A 22,500-nucleotide genomic window follows, 5' to 3' on the forward strand; every position below is an offset into this window, starting at 1 on the left:
CATCATCATCATCATCATCATCGCCATCATCATCATCATCACCATCACCACCATCATCATCACCATTACCACCATCATCATCATCATCATCACCATCACCATCATCATCATCACAACCACCACCATCATCATCATCATCACCATCACCATCATCATCACCACCATCATCACCACTACCACCATCATCATCATCAGCATCATTGCCATCACCACCATCATCACCATCACCATCATCATCATAATCATCATCACCATCATCATCGTCGCCATCACCACCATCATCATCACCAGTCTTTTTCCTGACACACACCATCTGGTACTGGGACGCAGGTACTACTGGTTCATCAACGCCGGAGCGCTCCTGGCCTTCATCGGGGTTGCAGGGTTGCAGCAGGACCTGAGTTTTGCCTGGGGGTTCTTCGTCCCCATGGTCAGCATGCTGGTGGCCCTCGTGGTCTTCCTGCTGGGCCGCCAGAACTACCGCTACAGGACAGCCACAGGTGGGAATGGCGAGGGATTTTTTTTTTTCTTTTTTCTTTTTTTCCACTTATCGTTTGTTCTTTTGAGTCTTTTTACTGAAAGCTGATGGAACTACCGCTACAGGACAGCCATAGGTGGGACTGGCAGGGGATTTTTTTTTTTTTTTTTTTTTTCACTTTTCGTCTGGTTTTTTTTGTGTTTTTTTTCACTTTTCGTCTGGTTTTTTTTGTTTTTTTTTTAGTCTTTTTACCGAAAGCCGACGGAACTACTGCTACAGGACAGCTACAGGTGGGAATGGCGGGGGATTTTTTTTTTTTTTTTTTTTTTTTCCCGCTTTTCATTTGTTCTTTTGATTTTTTTTTTTTTTTTTTGATTTTTTTTTTACTGAAAGCTGATGGAAAAACTGCTACAGGACAGCCACAGGTGGGACTGGCAGGGGATTTTTTTTTTTCTTCACTTTTTGTCTGTTCTTTTGAGTCTTTTTACCGAAAGCTGACGGAACTACTGCTACAGGACCACCACAGGTGGGAATGGCGAGGGATTTTTTTTTTTTTTTTTCCACTTTTCGTTTGTTCTTTTCAGTCTTTTTACTGAAAGCTGATGGAACTACCGCTACAGGACAGCCATAGGTGGGACTGGCAGGGGATTTTTTTTTTTTTTTTTTTTTTTTTTTTCACTTTTCGCCTGTTTTTTTTGTTGTTGAATTTTTTCACTTTTCGTCTGTTTGTTGTTTTTTTTAAGTCTTTTTACCGAAAGCCAATGGAACTACTGCTACAGGACAGCTACAGGTGGGAATGGCGGGGGATTTTTTTTTCTTCTTTTCTTTTCCGCTTTTCATTTGTTCTTTTGAGTCTTTTTATTTTTTTTTTTATTTTTTTTAACTGAAAGCTGACGGAACTACTGCTACAGGACAGCCACAGGTGGGACTGGCAGGGGATTTTTTTTTTTTTTTTTTTCCCACTTTTCGTTTGTTCTTTTGAGTCTTTTTACTGAAAGCTGATGGAACTACCGCTACAGGACAGCCACAGGTGGGAATGGCGAGGGATTTTTTTTTTTTTTTTTTTTTTTTTTTCCCACTTTTCGTTTGTTCTTTTGAGTCTTTTTACTGAAAGCTGATGGAACTACCGCTACAGGACAGCCACAGGTGGGACTGGCAGGGGATTTTTTTTTTTTTTCCACTTTTCGTCTTTTTTTTTTTAGTCTTTTTACGGAAAGCCAACGGAACTACTGCTACAGGACAGCTTCAGGTGGAAGTGGTGGGGATTTTTTTTTTTTCATTTTTACTCTTCTTGTTTGTTGTGGACTTCTTTTGAGTCTTTTTTTTTTCTGAAAGCCGACAGAACTACTGCTACAGGTGGAAGTGGCAGGGGATTTATTTATTTATGTATTTTACTCTTTTTTTTTTTTTCTTTTTTTTAAATTTTTTTTACACTTCTTCTTGTTTGTTGTGGATTTCTTTTGAGTCTTTTTTTTCTGAAAGTCGTCAGAACTACTGCTACAAGAAAGCTACAGGTAGGAATGGTGGGGATTTTGTAAGTTTAAAATTTAAAGATTTACTCTTCTTGTTAGCTATTGACTGAAAGCCGACAGAACTACCCCTACAGGAGAGCGACGGGTAGGAGTGGTGAGGATTTTGTCAGTTTAAAAATCAAAGATTTATTCTTCTTGTTTGCTATTGACTTCTTTTAAGTCTTTTTTTTTCTCTCTCTCTCTCTCTGAAAGCCGACAGAACTACTGCTACTGGAGAGGGGCAGTTGGGAGTGGCAGGGATTTTTTTTTTTTTTTTTTTTTCTTTTTCTTCTTTTGTTTGTTGACTTCTTTTGAGCCATATTTCTGTTTGCTTTAATGTGATCAGTGGGTGTGCTCTTTATGTTGTCCACACCCCCCAAAAGGGGCAAAAGGATTGAATTTCTTTGAATCTTCTTCTTTTGAATCTTTTGATTCTTAGGTATTTTGTGATTTTTGTGTAATTTTTTTTGTGATGCTTGGCTGCTCGGTGACTGTAGTGAATAACGCTTCCCCCCCCCCCCCCACCCCCAAGGCGTGTAAATTCTGTGTGAGAAAAAAAAACAACCCATATCTGATCGGATAATACAACAACACATACAGCATAATAACAACAACAACAAAAACAACAAAAAGAGAAAGGAACAACACCACAACACAACACAACACAACACAACACAATACAACATCTCATCTCATCTTTCATTCTCCCTTCCAACAGGCAGCATGCTTGCCGATTCCTTCAGCGTGTGCTGGCAAGGCTGCAGGAGGACCTCCAGAGAGGGGCAGGGCCAGAGCCAGAGCCAGAGCCAGGAAGAGAGGGGGGCATCCCAGCAGCTCCTGGACTCTGCCAGAAAGCAGTTCGGGGGGTCCTTCAGCAACGAGGTCGTGGATGGCGTCGTGTCCGTGGTTCGCATCCTTCCCGTCTTCTTCGTTCTCATCATGTACTCCACCAGCTACGCTCAGGTGAGAGGCTGGTTTATTGTCTGTACCAAGGTACAGAGTGATTCGCTGTTCGACATGTGTAAACGTTGGACACCATCATCATCACCACCACCACCACCATCATCATCATCATCATCATCATCATCAAACTTCATCATAATCATCATCATCGTCAAATGTGTCCTGGACACAGGATATAAATTCACTGCCCCAGTATAGTTGCCATCATCATCATCATCATCATTATCGTCAAATGTGCCCTGGACACAGGATATAAATTCACTGCCCCAATATAGCCACCATCATCATCATCATCATCATCATCATCATCGTCAAATGTGTCCTGGACACAGGATATAAATTCACTGCCCCAGTATAGTTGCTATCATCATCATTATCGTCAAATGTGCCCTGGACACAGGATATAAATTCACTATCCCAATATAGCTACCATCATCATCATCATTATCATCGTCATCACCATCATCGTCTAATGTGTCCTGAACACAGGATATAAATTCACTATCCCAATATAGCCACCATCATCATCATCATCATCATCATCGTCAAATGTGTCCTGGACACAGGATATAAATTCACTATCCCAATATAGCCACCATCATCATCATCATCATCAAACGTGTCCTGGACACAGGATATAAATTCACTACCCCAATATAGCCACCATCATCATCATCATCATCATCATCGTCAAATGTGTCCTGGACACAGAATGTAAATTCACTGCCCCAGTATATCCACCATCATCATCATCATCATCATCATCATCGTCAAACATGTCCTGGACACAGGATGTAAATTCACTGCCCCAGTATAGCCACCATCAAAGTCTATGGGAGCTTTCAACCTTTCAGCCTAAAGTGAGTTCACTTTTTGTTCACTTTTAATTTGGTTTGATTACTATTTGCAAAATGATTGGCTTTGGGTTATTAGACGTCTGATTGATTAATTAATAAGCAAAAATTCTGCTGTAAAAAAACCAAAAAAACAACACCAAAAACCAAAAAAAAACCAAACAACAACAACTAAAAGCCTACAGAAAACAAAAAGCAGCAAGAAAGGTGGACTGATAACAACTAGCCTTTCAGCCAGCTACTATATGACTCCTCAACTCTGATCGGATGTGCAGGTTACTCTGTGAACAAATGTACAGATATCTCTGCAAACAGCAACAACAAGAACAACAAAATACACAGAATAAAATCCCTGTGAAGCAATATTATGCAGAAACATACTGTGGACTGATAACAACTAGCCTTCCAGCCAGCTACTATATGACTCCTCAACTCTGAACAGATGTGCAGGTAACTCTGCAAACAGCTACAACAAGAACAACAAAATACGCAGAATAAAATCCCTGTGAAGCAATATTATGCAGATGACGCGATGAACAAGTGTGCAGACAACTTTGTGAACAATAGAATATGTGGAAAAAAAAAAAAAAAAAAAACCACCTTTGTGAAGCAAGTGTGCAGATAACTCTGTGAACATAAAAATGTGCAGATAACTGTGACCAAAAAAAAAAAAAAATGCAGGATAAAAACTCTGTCAAGCAATGTGCATATAACTCTGAACAAATGTGAACAATGAAATATGCTGAATATAATCCCTGTGAAGCATTCTTCTGATACGTATGTGAAGCAGTGTGTAGATAACTGTAAACAAAAAAGTATGCAGAATAAAAAAAACCATCTGATCAGGCGTAAATACTCATAATGATAATAATAATAATAATAATAATAATAATAATAATAATAATAATATTAATCTGTGAAGCAATGTGCAGATAACGCTGTGATCAATAGGATATGTGGAGAAAAAAAAAAACAACAACAACTGTGAAGCAATGTGCAGATAACTCTGAGATCAACAACAAAAAAATGTGCAGATGCACTCTACCTTCTTCATCCAAGGGGAGCGAATGGACCTTAGCATCGGCTCTACCAAGGTGCCGGTGGCCGCGCTGAACGTCTTCAACAACGTGGTGCTCATCATCCTCATCCCCGTTTTGGACAGAGTGGTCTACCCTTGCTTTGAGCGAATCGGCCGCCCTTTGAGTCATCTGCATCGAATAGGTGTGTGTTGGAGGGGTGGGGGTGGGAGGAGGGGTGAAAGGGGGTGTGGGGATGGAGGTGTAGGGGGGCGAAGGTGGTGGGGTTGTGGTGGTTGTGTGTGTGTGTGTGTGTTCTTCAGTTTAACAGTCTGTCCACATACTGTGATTTTAGACGAAATGTGTGTGTGTTTGCATGTGCCTCTGTGTGTGTATTTGTATTTCTTTTTATCACATCAAATTTCTCTGTGTGAAATTCGGGCTGCTCTACCCAGGGAGAGCGCGTCGCTACACTACAGTGCCACCTTTTTTTTCTTTTCTTTTTTTCCTGCATGTAGTTTTATTTGTTTTTCCTATGGAAGTGGATTTTTCTAGATTGAAAGCCTACGTTTTAAGCGCTCAGGTGTCTCTTGATCAAGCGTATGTGTTATGTTCAGTCCAATATCATCATCTTAGATGAACAGACTATAAACAAATAAACGAACGAATGTATGTTATGTTTGCATTGTGTGCAGTACACATTGACCGTTTGTGAATTTCTCTTTAGAGGTGATGATGATGATGATGATATGGATACTTATATAGCGCCTGTCTATGCACTTCACAACAGAGTCCTTTGCTTAACAGGCTGCCTACCAAGGTAGAGCCGACTGACGGCTGCTGCCATTACGGTGCTGATAATTCGTTTCCTGTGTCATTCAGTTAGGTTTCAGTCATGAACACATACTCATGTAGACATGCAACATTTTATGTGTAGGACCCTTTTGTTTGTTTTTAAAAATTCATTATTATAATATTATTATTATTTTTAATCATTATTTTTTTTTTTTAACTATTTTTACTTTATTTATTTATTTTTTTTTTAAATTTAATTATTTTTAAAATTATCATTTATTTATATATATATATATATATATATATATATATATATATATATATATATATATATATATATATATATATTTTTTTTTTTTTAATTGATTTTTTTTTTTTTCTCAAGGCCTGACTAAGCGCGTTGGGTTACGCTGCTGGTCGGGCATCTGCTTGGCAGATGTGGTGTAGCGTATATGGATTTGACCGAACGCAGTGACGCCTCCTTGAGCTACCGATACTGATACTGATACTGTTACTAACGTGCGTCTTTGATCTTCCTTGTGCTCAAGATGATTCGACGTGATGTGTCTGTGCAGGCGTAGGTTTTGTTCTGGCGGCGCTCTCCATGCTGGCTGCAGCACTGGTGGAGATGGAGCGGAAGAAACACCTCGGCTTCCATCAGACGGTGGGCAACGAGACCTTCTTCGCTTCCAACATCTCCGTCTTTCTGCAGGTGCCGCAGTACGCCTTGTTCGGCTGCAGCGAGGCGTTCACCAGCATTTCAGGTGAGGGTGAGAGCTCGTGGAAACATTGTGGTGTTTACTTTGCGCTTTGGTGTTGTTTTTTTGTCATTGACTCACTTGTGTAAACAAAGTGAGTCTATGTTTTAGCCCGGTGTTCGGTTGTCTGTGTGTGTGTGTGTGTGTGTGTGTCCATGGTGAACTTTAACATTGACATTTTCTCTGCAAATACGTTGTCAGCTGACACCAAATTTGGCATAAAAATAGGGAAAATTCAGTTATTTCCAGTCATCTTGTTTAAAACAATATTGCACCTCTGGGATGGGCACAAAAAAATTAAAAAAAAGCCTAATTATATGCAAACTGCATTTACTGTTATATTTATATTTTTTGTAATCTCTAAACTTGGCACTTTGACCTCTTATTCTGACACAACAAGAGGAGTCATTATTATCATTTTTTGTTCAAACAGGAACTTCTTTTGCTGAGCATGGAATTTTTATTTATTTTGCAAACGTTTTGGTGCAGATAGTAAAAAAGGGAAATTACTCTGTAATTAATGCTAGGGGACTTAATTTATCACAAGTGAGTCTTGAAGGCCTTGCCTCTCTTGTTTTGTCATTGTTTATTGCGTGGTTGCATGGCTTCGAAAAGGAAATTATTGTCTTCTGAGCTTGAAAAGTGTTGCACCCCACACAGGTGACAATATTTGCTTGCGTAGGTTTACAGTTTTGTTGTTGTTTATCGCATGGTTGCATGGCTTCAAAGGGAAATTATTGTTTTTTGAGCTGACGGGCACAATAGCTGAGTGGTTAAAGCGTTGGACTTTCAGTCTGAGAGTCACGGGTTCGAATCTTGTAAAGACACATGGTGGGTAAAGGGTGGAGATTTTTTTTTTTCCAATTTCCCAGGTTAAAATATGTGCAGACCTGCTAGTGCCTGAACCCCCTTTGTGTGTATACGCAAGCAGAAGATCAAATACGCACGTTAAAGATCCTGTAATCTGTGTCTTTGTCAGCATTCAGTGGGTGGGTTATTGAAACATGAACATACCCAGCATTCACACCCCCGAAAATGGAATATGGCCGCCTACATGGCGGGGTGAAAACGGTCATACACGTAAAATCCCACTCAAAGAATCTTCTGAGCTGAAAAGTTTTGCACGTATGCAGGTGACAATGTTTGCTTGTGTAGGCTTACAGTTTGCTCCACACACACAGGTGGCAATACTCACATGTGTAGGTCTACAGTTTGCTTACACCCCAGGTAACACTATTTTGCATGTGTATGTCGGTAGTTTGTTCGCTCACGACTGTCTGTATTTACATGTGCGGATTTAGTGTTTGCACACACATGCAGGTGATATCATTTACACTTGCAGGTGTGGAGTTTGCCAAAATGCAGCTGACACCGTTTTCACGTGCAGGTGTAGAGTTTTCCCACATGCTGGTGACATCATTTGCATATGCAGGTGTGGAGTTTGCACACATGCTGGTGACATCAGTTACATGTGCAGGTGTAGAGTTTGCACACATGCAGGCAACACCATTTACACATGCAGGTGTGGAGTTTGCACACATGCAGGTGACATCATTTACATGTGCAGGTGTAGAATTACCCACATGCAGGTGACATCATTTACATGTGCAATTGTAGGGTTTGCATACATGCAGGTGACACCATTCACATGTGTACATGTAGAGTTTCCCACATGCAGGTGACGCCATTTACATGTGCAGGTGTGGGGTATGCACACATGCTGGTGAAGCCATTTACATGTGCAGGTGTTGAGTTTGCACACATGCTGGTGACATCAATTACATGTGCAGGTGTGGAGTTTGCACACATACAGGTGACACCATTTACATGTGCAGGTGTAGAGTTTACCCATATGCAGGTGACATCATTTACATGTGCAGATGTGGAGTTTGGCCACATGCAGGTGACACCATTTACATGTGCAGGTGTAGAGATTGCACACATGCAGGTGACACAGGTGTTAAACTCACTAACATCTGACACTGTTTACATGTGAAGGTCTAACAGTTTGTTGACACACAGTTGACAATATGTACCTGCGCAGGTGTGGAGTTTGCCTATTATCTAAGTGATAACAATTAACTCACTCAGTACGGCCAGTCCTCTCTTCTCCTCTACACAGACCCCTCGGATGTCCAGTGGGTGTCTGAATGACCCAACCTTTAGCTTCCGTCGTCAGAATTGTGGTATTCTTTATCAACATTCACCCCTTCAGTGTAAGAGCCTTCCGCTTGTAATATTTTGATGGTGGTAATTGGGGTGAAACGCTGTTAATGTCGTCTCTTTCGCCGTTCATATGGAGAGAGTTAAGACTTTTTGTAGTGACTGGTCTTCCTGTGTGCCCCTTGATATATGGATATATATATAATAACAACAATGATAATGATGATGATGATAGTAATACTAATGCTAATAATACTAATGCTAGTAATACTAATGTTAATATACTACTACAACTACTACTACTACTACTACTACTACTACTGATGATGATGATGATGATGATAATGATGTTGATAATGATAATATTAACAATGATTACAACAACAACAATAATAATAATGATAATGGAACTTGTCCGCCTTGGCCGTTAGTCTTCTTCTTGAAGTTACGCCCAGTGATGCAGTGTTAACATCACCCCCTCACATGGTTTGGCACGCCTGCTGAGGCGAGGTCCCGGGGTATGGCGCTTGGAGCCAGCATGTGAGAGTTGGGGGGTGGAGGAGAACCAGTGCGCCCGTCCTTCTATTAAGAAGCAGCAGCCAAGCTAACAAAGGTACTATCTCTCTCCAGAGCCCCCTATACCCCTATATTTGGGATCTATCGTGACAGACGAGGGATCAAAACCAGAAATACTGTCAAGAATTGCCCAGACCACAGCCGCAATGACCAAGCTCAAACCCATCTGGAGAAACAGAAAAATCGCCATCAGTTCCAAAATCAGACTGATGCGCTCTCTGGTCATGTCAATCTTTTTAAATGCATGTGAATCATGGACCCTCACAGCGGACTTAGAGAGAAGAATAAGAGCTGTAGAAATGAGGTGCTTCCGAAGACTCTTAGGCATCTCATACAAAGACCACATCACGAATGAAGAAGTCAAGAGACGCATCCGCAGTGAAATCGGGCCCTATACTGACCTTCAAACACTCGCCAGACAACGAAAACTGAAGTGGTTTGGTCATGTCACACGCTCCTCTGGTCTTGCTAAAACAATTTTACAAAGCACAGTGAGGGGAGGAAGAAGAAGAGGCAGACAAAGGAAGAGATGGGAGGACAACATTCGAGAGTGGACAGGCATGGAGCTGAGAGAGACCCTGAGAGCGGCCGAGAGACGCGAGGACTGGAGAAAGGTGGTTGACAAAGCTTCGAAGGCGCCCCAAAGGATTCGGAATCTGAGGGATCGGTGACGGTGATGACGGTGACGGTAAACACCATCACTATCTTTATCATCATCCAAGCAAAGATAATGAAAGAAACACACACACACACACACACACACACACACACACAGATATGACACAATACACATTGCAATGCAAAAGCAAAATATTGTATTGTATCTTATTGCTTTTTTTTTTTTTTTTTTTTTTTTTTTGTCACAGCAGATTTCTCTGAGTGAAATCCGGGCTGCTTTCCCCAGGGGGAGCTCATCGCTACACTGAGAGCACCACCTATTTTTTGGTGTTTTTTCCTGCCTGCAGTTTTTTATTTGTTTTCCTATCGAAGTGGATTTTTCTACAGAATTTGGCCAGGGACAACCCTTTTGTTGCCGTGGGTTCTTATACATACGCTAAGTGCATGCTGCACACGGGACCTCGGTTTATGGTCTTATACGAATGACTAGCGTCCAGACCACCACTCAAGGTCTAGTGGAGGGGGGGAGAAAGCACTGGCACTTGACTGCCGGTGTGATTTGAACCAGCGCGGTCAAATTCTCTCGCTTCCTAAGCGGACGCGTAAGTTACCTCTAGGCCATCACCCCACACAAGTCCAAACGATGTTAACTCACTCAGTACGGCCAGCCCTCTCTTCTCCTCTACACAGACCCCTCGGATGTCCAGTGGGTGTCTGAATGACCCAACCTTTAGCTTCCATCGTCAGAATTGTGGTATTCTTTGTCAACATTCACCTCTTCAGTGTAAGAGCCTTCCGCTTGTAATATTTTGATGGTGGTAATTGGGGTGAAACGCTGTTAACGTCGTCTCTTTCGCCGTTCGTATGGAGAGAGTTAAACTGTTTCTGTGTGCAGGTCTGGAGTTTGCCTACACCCAGTCCCCAGCCAGCATGCAGGGAGTGATGACTGGACTGTTCACGGCGTCCGTGGGTCTGGGCAACTACCTGGCCATGGCCATCCTTTGGATAGTGCAGCTGGCCTCTGAGGAGAGTGAGTGCTTAACCCTTACACTGCCACTGATGACTTTAGTCAACATCGAGGGGTCATGGAGGAGAAGAGGAGGAGGAGGAGTTATGTTTAATGTCCCGTCACACATATATTTGTATTTGTATTTGTATTTCTTTTTATCGCAACAGATTTCTCTGTGTGAAATCCAGGCTGCTCTCCCCCAGGGAGAGCGCGTCGCTACACTACAGCACCACCCATTTTTTTGTATTTTTTCCTGCGTGCAGTTTTATTTGTTTTTTCCTATCGAAGTGCATTTTTCTACAGAATTTTGCCAGGAACAACCCTTCTGTTGCCGTGGGTTCTTTTACGTGCGCTAAGTGCATGCTGCACACGGGACCTCAGTTTATCGTCTCATCCGAATGACTAGTGTCCAGACCACCACACAAGGTCTAGTGGAGGGGGAGAAAATACTGGCGACTCTGCCGGGATTCGAACCAGTGCGCTCAGATTCTCTCGCTTCCTAGGCGGACGCGTTACCTCTTGGCCGTCACTCCATTGTGGGGGGAGGAGTCCTGGGGGTGGGGGGGGGGGGGTTCCTGATGGGGCTGGGAGGGAGGGTGGGGGTCCTGATATGCTGACCTGATGTTGTGTTAAATATGTGTGTGTGTGTGTGTGTGTTTCTCAGATCCCTGGTTCCCTGACGAGATCAACGAGGGCCACGCGGAGTACCTCTTCTTCCTGCTGTGTGGGCTGACTGCGCTATTCTTCGTGGGCTTCCTGCTGGCCACCAGGCTGCACGGACCACCGCGGCCCGTCGAGGAAGTCCGGTTCGGCTACGGAAAGGAGCAGTCAGACTCCTCCAGCGACCGGGGCACCGGCTCCCGGGAAACCATTTCCGAGGAGAACGATTCCCTGGAGACCAGGTCTGGGGAAAACGGTTCCCAGGAAATCAGGTGCAACGAGAACGACGCCCAGGACAACAGGTCCCACGGAAACAGTTCACAGGAAACCAGGCCCCTGGGAAACAGTTCACAGGAAACCAGGTCCCAGGAAACCTGTTCCCAGGGCAGTCAGTGCATCCCAAATGACAGGTCAATCGTGACGCACCTTTGATATCAGGGAGAGAAGGTTAGATATAGTAATGGTATCGACAAATTTATCAAATACACAAAAATGTTCATTTCGTGAGGATGAAACAAATCAGTTGATCAGTTCACTTTAGAAGACAAGACGAGACAATCAAGACAAGACAGACTTATTTATTTAAGGGATTAACAAATAAGCAATGGTGTACATTGTTTTTTTTTACATCCAGTCTCCACCCTTAATAGGGTCTACACTGCACAGTATGAAGTGATAAAGAGAGAGAGAAAGAGAGAGAGAGAGAGAGAGAGAGGTATGGATATGAATATGGATAGTTTACTCAATGAAGAAGGCCACATCTCCAATAGAAGGGGTTAGAGTTAAACATCGGTGTATAACATAATCACGGACAAAATTATGTTCAAATAGAATAAAGTAGGTAACAAAATCACAGGCAATATTATGTTCAAATAAAATAAATTACAAATACTCAGTTGCTTTGAAGACTCTACGAGTCGAAGTACTCAACTTCTCCTCTCCCAAGTGGGTTCATAATTTTTTTCTCTTGTTTTTTTTTGTATCCTACAAATAGTGAATTGCATATTACAGGCCTCATTTTGAAGACTTTGTATGCATTACAGACTACATTTTGAAGTGTGTGTGTGTGTGTGAATCTAAGGCGGACAGCTTCACAACATGCTCTCAGGTCAAAGACATTAGCGAAATCATCCTGATCTCAGATGCTAAGGAATGCACCTGTCTTCATGATAAACCAATGCAAGACGTTGGAACACAAAGTGACCTTCAATTCCTGGTGTTTTTCCACACAGTGAACACATAGTGAGATGTTTTTTTCACAGCGTTGTTTATAATGAAACTGATGGACTTCTTCTTCTTCTGCGTTCACTCGTGTGCACACGGGTGGGCTTTTACATGTATGACCGTTTTTACCCCGCCATGTAGGCAGCCATACTCCGTTTTCGGGGGTGTGCATGCTGGGTATGTTCTTGTTTCCATAACCCACCGAACGCTGACATGGATTACAGGATCTTTAACGTGCGTATTTGATCTTCTGCTTGCGTATACACATGAAGGGGGTTCAGGCACTAGCAGGTCTGCACATATGCTGACCTGGGAGATCGGAAAAATCTCCACCCTTTACCCACCAGGCACCGTCACCGTGATTCGAACCCGGGACATTCAGATTGACAGTCCAACGCTTTAACCACTCGGCTATTGCGCCCGTCGAAACTGATGGACATAAGGAGGAAGGTGGCAGAATGGTTAAGACACTCAGCTAGCTGCCAGTGCAGAGAGTCCCTGAGGGTGTGGGTTCACAACCCACTCTCACACTTTCTCCCATGTTTGACTGGAAAATCAAACTGAGCTTTTTTGTATTTGTATTTCTTTTTATCACAACAGATTTCTCTGTGTGAAATTCAGGCTGCTCTCCCCAGGGAGAGCGCGTCGCCATACTACAGCGCCACCCATTTTTTGGGTATTTTTTCCTGTGTGCAGTTTTATTTGTTTTTTTCCTATCGAAGTGGATTTTTCTACAGATTTTTGCCAGGAACAACCCTTTTGTTGCCATGGGTTCTTTTACGTGCGCTAAGTGCATGCTGCACATGGGACCTCGGTTTATCGTCTCATCTGAATGACTAGCTTCTAGTCATTTGGAGGAGATCATAAAGCTGAGGTCCCCGTATGCATTTGGGCCAACAGCAAAGTGAGAGCTGTGTTATCAATGGTTTCTCCAGTCAATGGGAAATCCCACTATAATCAAATTCTAGCCCAAATAGTCGGAACAGCAGTTGCCTCCTCTGCTGTTCTGATGGTCATAGTCAGACACGACTGACTATCATATATGCAGCACACACTTGGCGCACTGAAAAAAAGAACCCATAGCAGTGAGATTGTTGTCCTCGGGCAAGATTCTGTAGAAGATCCACTCTGATAGGTACACAAATATATATAGGCATGCACTCAAGGCCTGTTTAACTCACTCAGTACGGCCAGTCCTCTCTTCTCCTCTACACAGACCCATCGGATGTCCAGTGGGTGTCTAAATGACCCAACCTTTAGCTTCCGTCGTCAAAATTGTGGTATTCTTTGTCAACATTCACGTCTTCAGTATAAGAGTCTTCTGCTTGCAATATTTTGATGGTGGTAATTGGGGTGAAACGCTGTTAACGTTGTCTCTTTGCCGTTCGTATGGAGAGAGTTAAGCACACTGGGTTATGCTGCTGGTCAGGCATCTGTTCAGCAGGTATAGAGTGGCATGTATGGATTTGTCCAAACACAGCCACACCTCCTTGAGAGCCTGAAACTGAAAAGTGAAAGGGGCACAGCATGTCATCAAATCCAAATCTGAATCTAGATGCTATGTTCTTAGAATATCTGTACTTTTTTTTTTATTGATAAGCAAGTAGGAAAATTATGCAAGGTATTATTATCATGGCTATACAGGTGGGATATGTACTTTCATGAATGTGAAAGAGGGATGTAAGATGTATGCAGGCATTATGCATGATTGTATGTGTGCATGCAGCTCTGTGTGTGTGTGTGTGTGTGTGTGTGCGAGCGCATGAGTGTGTGTATGTGTGTGTTTCCATTCACATTTTAAAGTGAAGCTGTTGACTGAAATGCTGAAATGTTTTCAGTTTTATGCGAATATATTTTGAAAGCCAACCTGTGTTATATTATATTATCAGCTGTCTTCATGAATTTCTGCACATAATTATAAGAACTTGTTTTTTGTTTCTGTGTTTTTTGTGGATTGTGTGCATGAGTGTGAGCGAGTGTGTGTGTGTGTGTGTGTGTGTTGTTGATGGTTTTTTTGGTTTTTTTTTTTTTTAGTAATTACTTTCACTTATTTTTTTTAATGTTCTTTAACAATTTGTCAGCAATAACAGGAAGGGCTGATTGTGATTATTTTGTTTTCAATAGCGTTATGCGTGTCAAACATCTATGCAGTTAGGAGCGATGTAAAAACTGAGTATCAGAATACTCACAATCATCAGAGATGAATGTATATGTTTCTGTTTGGGTTTTTTGGGTTGTTTTTTTTTTTTAATTCATTTAGTGGTGTGTTTTTTTGTTTGTTTACTTTATGTCTGTACATAGAAATACTGATACAAACAAAGGCAGGTGTTCACTCATGCTTGTTTTGTTTTTTTAATATTAACATTTTGCCTCTTTCCCTGTTTTTGAAAAGTTGCACATAAGGTTAGCATAACGGTAAGGTTAGCTTAACGGTAACAGTCAAAACCAGTTCTGCATCTGTGTGCATTTTATTTCTAATGTTAGTATATGTATCCCTTTTTTTTTTTTTAAAGAATGTAATAATTGTCTGACAATTGATCAACACGATAAAGTCAAAGATAGCTGCATATGCTTAATAGTTATGATAATGATGATGATTGTTGTCATTATTATTGTTGAAAATGTTGTTATTAATATTATATTACTACTACTGCTACTGCTGCTGCTGCTGCTGCTACTACTACTACTACTACTACTACTACTACTACTACTACTACTACTATCATCATCATCATCATTCATTCATTCAGTATTTTGTTGTTGCTGTAATGGTGATTATTATTATCATCAAATATGATGATTATCACCATCACTTAATGATTTGCTTTACTTTACTTGTGTATTGTTTTTGTTATTGTTTGAAGGCTTTATCTGTCCAGTGAGTGACATTGCTGTTATTGTTGTACTGAAGTGGGTTTTTTTTCCACTATTGTGTGTGATGGGAGTTTTCCCAAACCGAAGATGCCATTAATTTTAACACGGTACTTAAAAGACATATTGTACTTAACCCACTCCAAAGACATTCCAGTATTGGATTTCCAGTATTGTTACAAGCATTGGGTTTTTGTTGTGTTTTTTTTTTTCCCTCTGCATGAAAAAGGAATTATGTTGTATTATACAATCTTGTGTGTGTCCTTTTGAAATCATTTTTTAATCCGTTGGGTGTGAATGTGTTTGTGTGCATGGATGGTGATGGTGTGATTGTTAGAATTGCTGTTGAAGTAGGTTTTTTTTTTAACTGAAAAGACCACCAGTCAGTAGCAGCTATTCAGTGGCTAATTTTTTTTTTTTTTTTTTTTTTTTTTTTAAATGCAGCTAGGTTAGCTGGAGAGTAATTTCTCTGAATCTAGTCATCTCTGTGTGTGGGTGGGAGGGGGGGGTACTTGTGCTTTTATGTTGTTATTTCTGGATGCGTGTGCAATGAATGAATATGTTTTGTTGTTGTTGTTGTTGTTGTTTTTTATGTTGTGTGTGTGAGGGTGTGGGTGTGTGTGTGTCTGTGTGTGTGTGGGGGGGGGTGTCCCTGGAACCAAATTTTCTGAGCCAAGGGGACAATCAAATGGATTTTGAATTGAACGTGTCATTAATTGGTGGAGTGCCTTTACCATAATACTGTGATTATGTTGACAGTCAGCTTTTTTTTTGCTTTTTTTTTTTTTTTCTGCTAAGATTTGTCACATATATCCTGAGATGTGTTTCATTCATTGATTCAGAAATGCTAAGTTTTAATGAGCGTTATCTGATTTTCAATAGAACCATTAAATTGTGAATGATTTTTTTTTTTTTTTTTTAGGTTGTTGTTGTTGTTGTTTTTATGTGAATATGATTTATTTTTGTTTGTCACAATTTTTTTTTTTTTTTTTTTTTTTTTTTTTTTTAATACCACACCACTAATATCCTCTCCCTCTACTCTACTGTCATCCCGGCCCAGTTAAGCTCTCCCTCTCCCGCCCCCATTTCATCACCACCCCCACCTCCCAACCACCACCACCACCTGCATTCTGTGTTCAGAGAGAGGACAGACAACGAACAATGCAAGTTTCTGTAAACATTATGATTTTTGTTACTGCGTTACCATCAACTTGTTTCTTTTTTTTTTCTTTTTTTTCTACTTTTTTTTTTTTTTTGCCTCTCGACTAAGGCCTGACTGAATGTGTTGGGTTATGCTGCTGGTCGACCGGTCAAACATCTGGTTAGCAGATGCGGTGTAGTGTATATGGATTTGTCCGAACGCAGTGCCGCCTCCTTGAGATATTGGGACTGAACTGAACTTTTTTTTTTTACCCCCCCCCCCCTCCACCCCCCCCACCTCTGACTGCTTAATAAACCTTGGAGGAAAGTAGGTGGTGTCCTTAGTAAGTTAAATCAAAACAGGCACCACTGAACACCAGCCGAAGTGACTCAGCAGCAGTGCAGGGTCTCCTCTGGTGTGTGGCCTCCTGGCGACCTAACATCGCTGGTTCCCTGCGAACGGACTGCCAACGCTGGAACTGTGACGGACGGAACCCGGGTGTGGCCGTGTGTGGAGGAATCCAAAATGAGCGGCGTGGGAGTAATGCCACTGAAACAGTGCAGATGATGGGGAAGCAAATAAAAAAAAAAAAAAAAGAAAAAAAAAGAAAACCTTGGTGAAAAGAGATCAGTGCTGTATGATTTTGAAGTACAATTCCTTCTTGTTGTGTGCTTGTATATGGTGTTTGGGGGTTTTTTTTGTTGTTTTTTGTTGTTTTTGTTTTTACTTTTCTTTTCTTTTTTTTTTTTTTAACAGGAACGATGCAGTGAGAAAAGAAAGAGATTCAGAAAAATAATGGCAACTTTTTTTTTTCTTTTTTTTTTTCCCCTGCCCCCGTCATCTGCCCCGTTTCAGTGGGCGTTACTCCCATGTCTCTCATTCCGAGTCGCCCATACACGGCCACACCCTGGTTCGTCCATCGTTTTCCCAGCGTCGGCACAAGGGAAGAGATCACACGGAGGTCAGAAGAAGCGCTTCAGAGATACTCTGAAAGTCTCTCTTAAAGCGTTTGATATCAACCCTGACTCCTGGGAGGAATCTGCAGTGGACCGTGACAAATGGCGCGCTGCTGTGCACAAAGGCGCCAAGTTGTGCGAGGCCAACAGGGCTGCTGCAGCTGTTCAGAAGAGGCAGGCCAGAAAGCCACGGGCAAACAAGCTCCCTGACAATGATATGCCTGTCTTTGTCTGCCCCAACTGTCAGCGAACATTTCGTGCGCAGATTGGACTATTCAGCCATCTGCGCATTCACAGATAGATTCATGAGCATCCTCCCCCCACCCCACCACCACCCTCCCCCCATCCCCCAGCTGGATGACAACGATGGTCATCATCGATCTCGATGGACACACCACCACCACCCAGCGTCGGCAGTCCACAGGGAACCATCGATGTTAGGTCGCGCGCCAGGGGAGGCCACATACGCCGGAGGAGACCCTGCGCTGCTGCCGAGTCACTTTGGTTGGTGTTCAGTAGTGGTGGTGGTGGTTCTGATTTAACTTACTTTGGACACCACCTACTAAAATAATGGCAGCTTACACCTTGACCTGAAGGTATCTCAAGGGATACAGCCCTTTATTTGGTGTGCGTGATCAGCAGCAACAGTCAGTGTTGTTTTTTTGTTTGTTTGTTTTTTACTTCATAATCAGTCACAGCTGAGTAATTTTTTTTTTTTTTTTTTGTGGGGGAGAGGGGGTGTGTGGGGGGGTTGGAGGGGAGGGATTGGGGCAATATTCAGTGTTGATGTGTGAAATGAATACATTTGAAATGATATGTTTGGGTTGCACTGACAAATGGAATGTATTAATCGGTAATTGCAGTAAGATTTCTGCTTGGAACTGTGATGAGACACGTTTTTTGATACATTAAAGTATGATTTATGCCGGTATCTGTGTGTGTGTGTCTGTGTGTGTGTGTGTGTGTGTGTGTGTGCGATGTATGTGTTTTTGTTTGTTTGTGTGTGTGTGTGTAGTCATTGAGAGAATATTTTATTTTGAAAATGTGTGATCATTTGCAGTTAAATAAAAGAAACTTTGTTAAACATAACACACACATATTTGACGAAAACATGTTTTCATATGGCATGTGTATATATGATTAATACATATTTGATATGATACAAATATAACAACACTAATTCAAATAGAATCACCCCATATTGACATTTCCATATTGTCGACCCCCCCCCCCCACCACCACCCCGACACACACACACACACACACACACACACACACACACATATATATATATATATATATCACTTTAAACAAAAGTAAACAAAAAACAACACTGTCCGACTGCAAATATTTCGGCGTTTGCCTTCCTCAATGCTTGTGAATGAAAGTGACGTATTATAGAAACACGTCATCACTACGATGACACGTTTCTACAATGACGTCAAGTTCAGAGTGAATCCAGTTCGCCTTCCTTCAACCTCCCCCCCCCCCCCCCCCTTTTTTTTTTTTCTCTCTCCTCCTACCCCCCTGCCTTTTCTCCCTCCCCCTCCCTCCCTGACTTGTCCTGAGAATTAGAGAGTGTTGAGGCCTTGAGGATAGAGCGTCCTGAGTTTGCTGATCCTGAACTCTTCCCTTGTGTGTGTGTCTGTGAGCGTGGTCAGTGTCTGTGATGACCTGCTCTATGGGCATGCATCTCACTTCACACACACACACACACACACACACACACACATATATATATATATATATATATATATATATATATATATATATATATATATACATACATACATACATACATACATAGGTGAAGTCCTGAATTCGGCGACTGATTCCGCATCTTTTGGGGTCCGTCCAAGGCTGTCTTCTATCTCCTACACTCTTTATCATCTTCCTGGAATATATAACGACTAGTGTCCTGGAAATACAACAGTCTGGCACTACCAGCATCGGAGAACGTACTATCACAAATCTCCGAGGGCAGACAGCATCACTGAGTGGAGAGTGTAGAGAAAGCTATATATATATATATATATATATATATATATATATATATATATATATATGATCGTTTTCATTTCAATCGCTAAAGACGTGGAACAAGCTCCCTGATAACCTCCGTCATTCTGATTCCCTCGCATCTTTTAAATCTCGTCTCAAAACTCACCTTTTCCCTCAGCAGTAAGTTCAATTGTGGCAGGTCCACTTCCTTTGCGTTAGCTGTGCTGGACTATGTTAACTACATGTATGTATATGAATGTGTATTGTGTGCGCGTGCGTTTATGTAAGTTTGTGCCTGCCTGTGTGTGCGTATGTGTTAGGGTAGCTGTTAGATACACATGTATTGTTAAAATGTATGTATGCAGTGTGTGTGTGTGTGTGTGTGTGTGTGTGTGTGTGTGTGTGCGTGTGTGTGTGTGCGTGTGTGTGGGTAGTCATATTTTGGTGTGTGTATGTAACATAGATGTAATGTTTTATGTTAACAAATCGTTTTTGTAAAGCACCTAGAGCAGATTTCTGGATAGTGTGCTATATAAGTATCCATTATTATTATTATTATTATTATTATTATTATTATTATTATATTAAAGCTTTGCTGCTTGAAAACTCAGGTCCCTACCTATTTAACGACCACCATAAATTAATGAAATAGAGAATGTAGGTGATGTGTACAGCAGTGCAGCGCCCCCCTCGCGACCAAACCAGGTTTCGGGACCATTGACATTTTTTTTTATCTGTCACTATGTCTAGTCCATCTGTCTGTCTCTCTATACAATGATCAATCTGTCAACACTGTCTGGCCCAGCATCTGTCTGTCTGAGAGACGGAGTCGGAGAGGGAGGGAGGGAGGGAGGCGAGGATGGAGAGAGAGGGGGTGCGGGGGGGCGAGGGATGGAGAGAGAGAGGGAGGGATGGAGAGAGAGAGGGAGAGAGAGAGAGGTGAATGAATCTTCCCTTGACATGAAAACCAAACAGGTTTAATGTCAGTAAAGAAAGAGAGAGGGGGGAAGCACACACACACACACACACACACACACACACACACACACACACACACACACACACACACACACACAGGGTGAATTTCTCCTTGACATGAAAGCCAAACAGGCTGTTGTCAGTAGAGAGAGAGAGAGAGAGAGAGAGAGAGAGAGAAGCACATAGAATCAGAGAAAGACACAGAGAGAGAGGGGGGGTGGGAGGGAGATAAAAAGAAACAGAGAGAGACAGAGAGTGGGGAGGGGGAGGGGTAATAGAGACAGAGAGAGGCAGACACAGACAGACAGGCATAGATAAAGGAAAGAGGGGAACACAGAGAAAGAGAGAAGAGGCACAGAGAGAAAGAAAGAGAGAGAGAAAGTTAGAGAGAGAAGGAGAAAGAGAGAAGAGGCACAGAGAGAGAGAAAGAGAGAGAGTTAAAGAGAGAGAAGGAGAAAGAGAGAAGAGGCACAGAGAGAAAGAGAGAGAGAGAGAGAGAGAGAGAGAGAGAGAGAAAGTTAGAGAGAGAAGGAGAAAGAGAGAAGAGACAGAGAGAGAGAGAGAGAGTTAGAAAGAGAGTTAAAGAGAGAGAAGGAGAAAGAGAGAAGAGGCACAGAGAGAGAGAGAGAGAGAGAGAGAGAGAGAGAGAGAGAGAGACAGTGAGAGAGAGAAGGAGAAAGAGAGAAGAGGCACAGAGAGAGAGAGAGAGAGAAGTTAGAGAGAGAGAGAGAGAAGTTAGAGAGAGAAGGAGAAAGAGAGAAGAGGCACAGAGAGAAAGAGAGAGAGAGAGTTAGAGAGAGAGAAGGAGAAAGAGAGAAGAGGCACAGAGAGAAAGAAAGAAAGAGTTATAGAGAGAGAGAGGGAGAAAGAGAGAAGATGCACACACAGACAGAAGGAGAAAGAGAGCAGAGGCACAGAGAGAGAGAGAGAGAGAGAGAGAGAGAGAGAGAGAGAGTTTGAGAAAGAGAATGAGAGAGAGAGAGAGAGAGAGAGAGACTGAGATGATTTATTCACTAAAGTCCATAGCTCCATATGAATGAAGGGCGATAATACCAAATGCAGACGTCACCATAACCATCAGTAAACATTCACCATTTTCACAATTAGTTAAAGAAATTATGATAATACCATTTCTCTTAACTTAAAAGCTCTGTGTAAATGCAGTGCGAGATTACGTATGAGACCATTATCAGATGATGCCATCAATAAACATAACCATAATTTAAACAAACATGGACGCTCATAATATTTCTTTGGAATAAATCTCCCGCGAAAGCCATGTAACACACAAGACACATCAAAACAAAAATGAATGCACTTCATCTTCATTTGACTGCTTGCACAAAGGACATAGCTTCTCTGTATGATCAACAATCTTATGACGGTATCTGTGCATCTAGATTTCAGAAATGCCAAATCTAAATCTTGTTAATAAAACTCGCACATGTCTTTCCATGTTAAACAAAAGATCATTCTTAACTAAATGTGTAGAAGTATAAGATCTGTAGAGACAGAATCTATCACTTGACTGAATATGATTTTCCCAGTTTTGCCATCTACAGTCTATCAAACGCTGACGAAAAAGTTTCAGAAACACATTCTCATTACCTACAGTTTACAGAGACAAGTTCGTACATTTGACTCCCAGTTCCTATTACCTCTAGAATCTAAATCATACAACATTATTATAGGATTTACGTGGCAGTCTATCTTCATTAATTTTTTACTCACTTGTGTAAACAAAGTGAGTCTATGTTTTAACCCGGTGTTCGGTTGTGTGTGTGTGTGTGTGTGTGTGTCCGTGGTAAACTTTAACATTGACATTTTCTCTGCAAATACTTTGTCAGTTGACACCAAATTTGGCATAAAAATAGGAAAAATTCAGTTCTTTCCAGTCATCTTGTTTAAAACAATACTGCGCCTCTGGG

At 41.7% G+C, this 22,500-nt stretch overlaps 1 protein-coding gene across 1 annotated transcript in view; it reads left to right on the forward strand.

Moving 5' to 3' along the window:
• Window positions 1–12,464, forward strand: part of LOC143293105 (solute carrier family 15 member 4-like) — a 22,891-nt gene extending 10,427 nt beyond the window's left edge. The window contains exons 6-11 of the mRNA XM_076604014.1: window positions 331–500; window positions 2,708–2,952; window positions 4,841–5,027; window positions 6,193–6,381; window positions 10,628–10,762; window positions 11,406–12,464. Of these exons, the coding sequence (XP_076460129.1) occupies window positions 331–500; window positions 2,708–2,952; window positions 4,841–5,027; window positions 6,193–6,381; window positions 10,628–10,762; window positions 11,406–11,833 (1,354 nt within the window). The 3' untranslated portion in view covers window positions 11,834–12,464. The remainder of the gene's footprint in view (window positions 1–330; window positions 501–2,707; window positions 2,953–4,840; window positions 5,028–6,192; window positions 6,382–10,627; window positions 10,763–11,405) is intronic.
• Window positions 12,465–22,500: the final 10,036 nt, after the last annotated feature.

Source organism: Babylonia areolata, chromosome 18 (assembly GCF_041734735.1).
Source record: "Babylonia areolata isolate BAREFJ2019XMU chromosome 18, ASM4173473v1, whole genome shotgun sequence".
NCBI classification, from domain to species: Eukaryota; Metazoa; Mollusca; class Gastropoda; order Neogastropoda; family Buccinidae; genus Babylonia; species Babylonia areolata.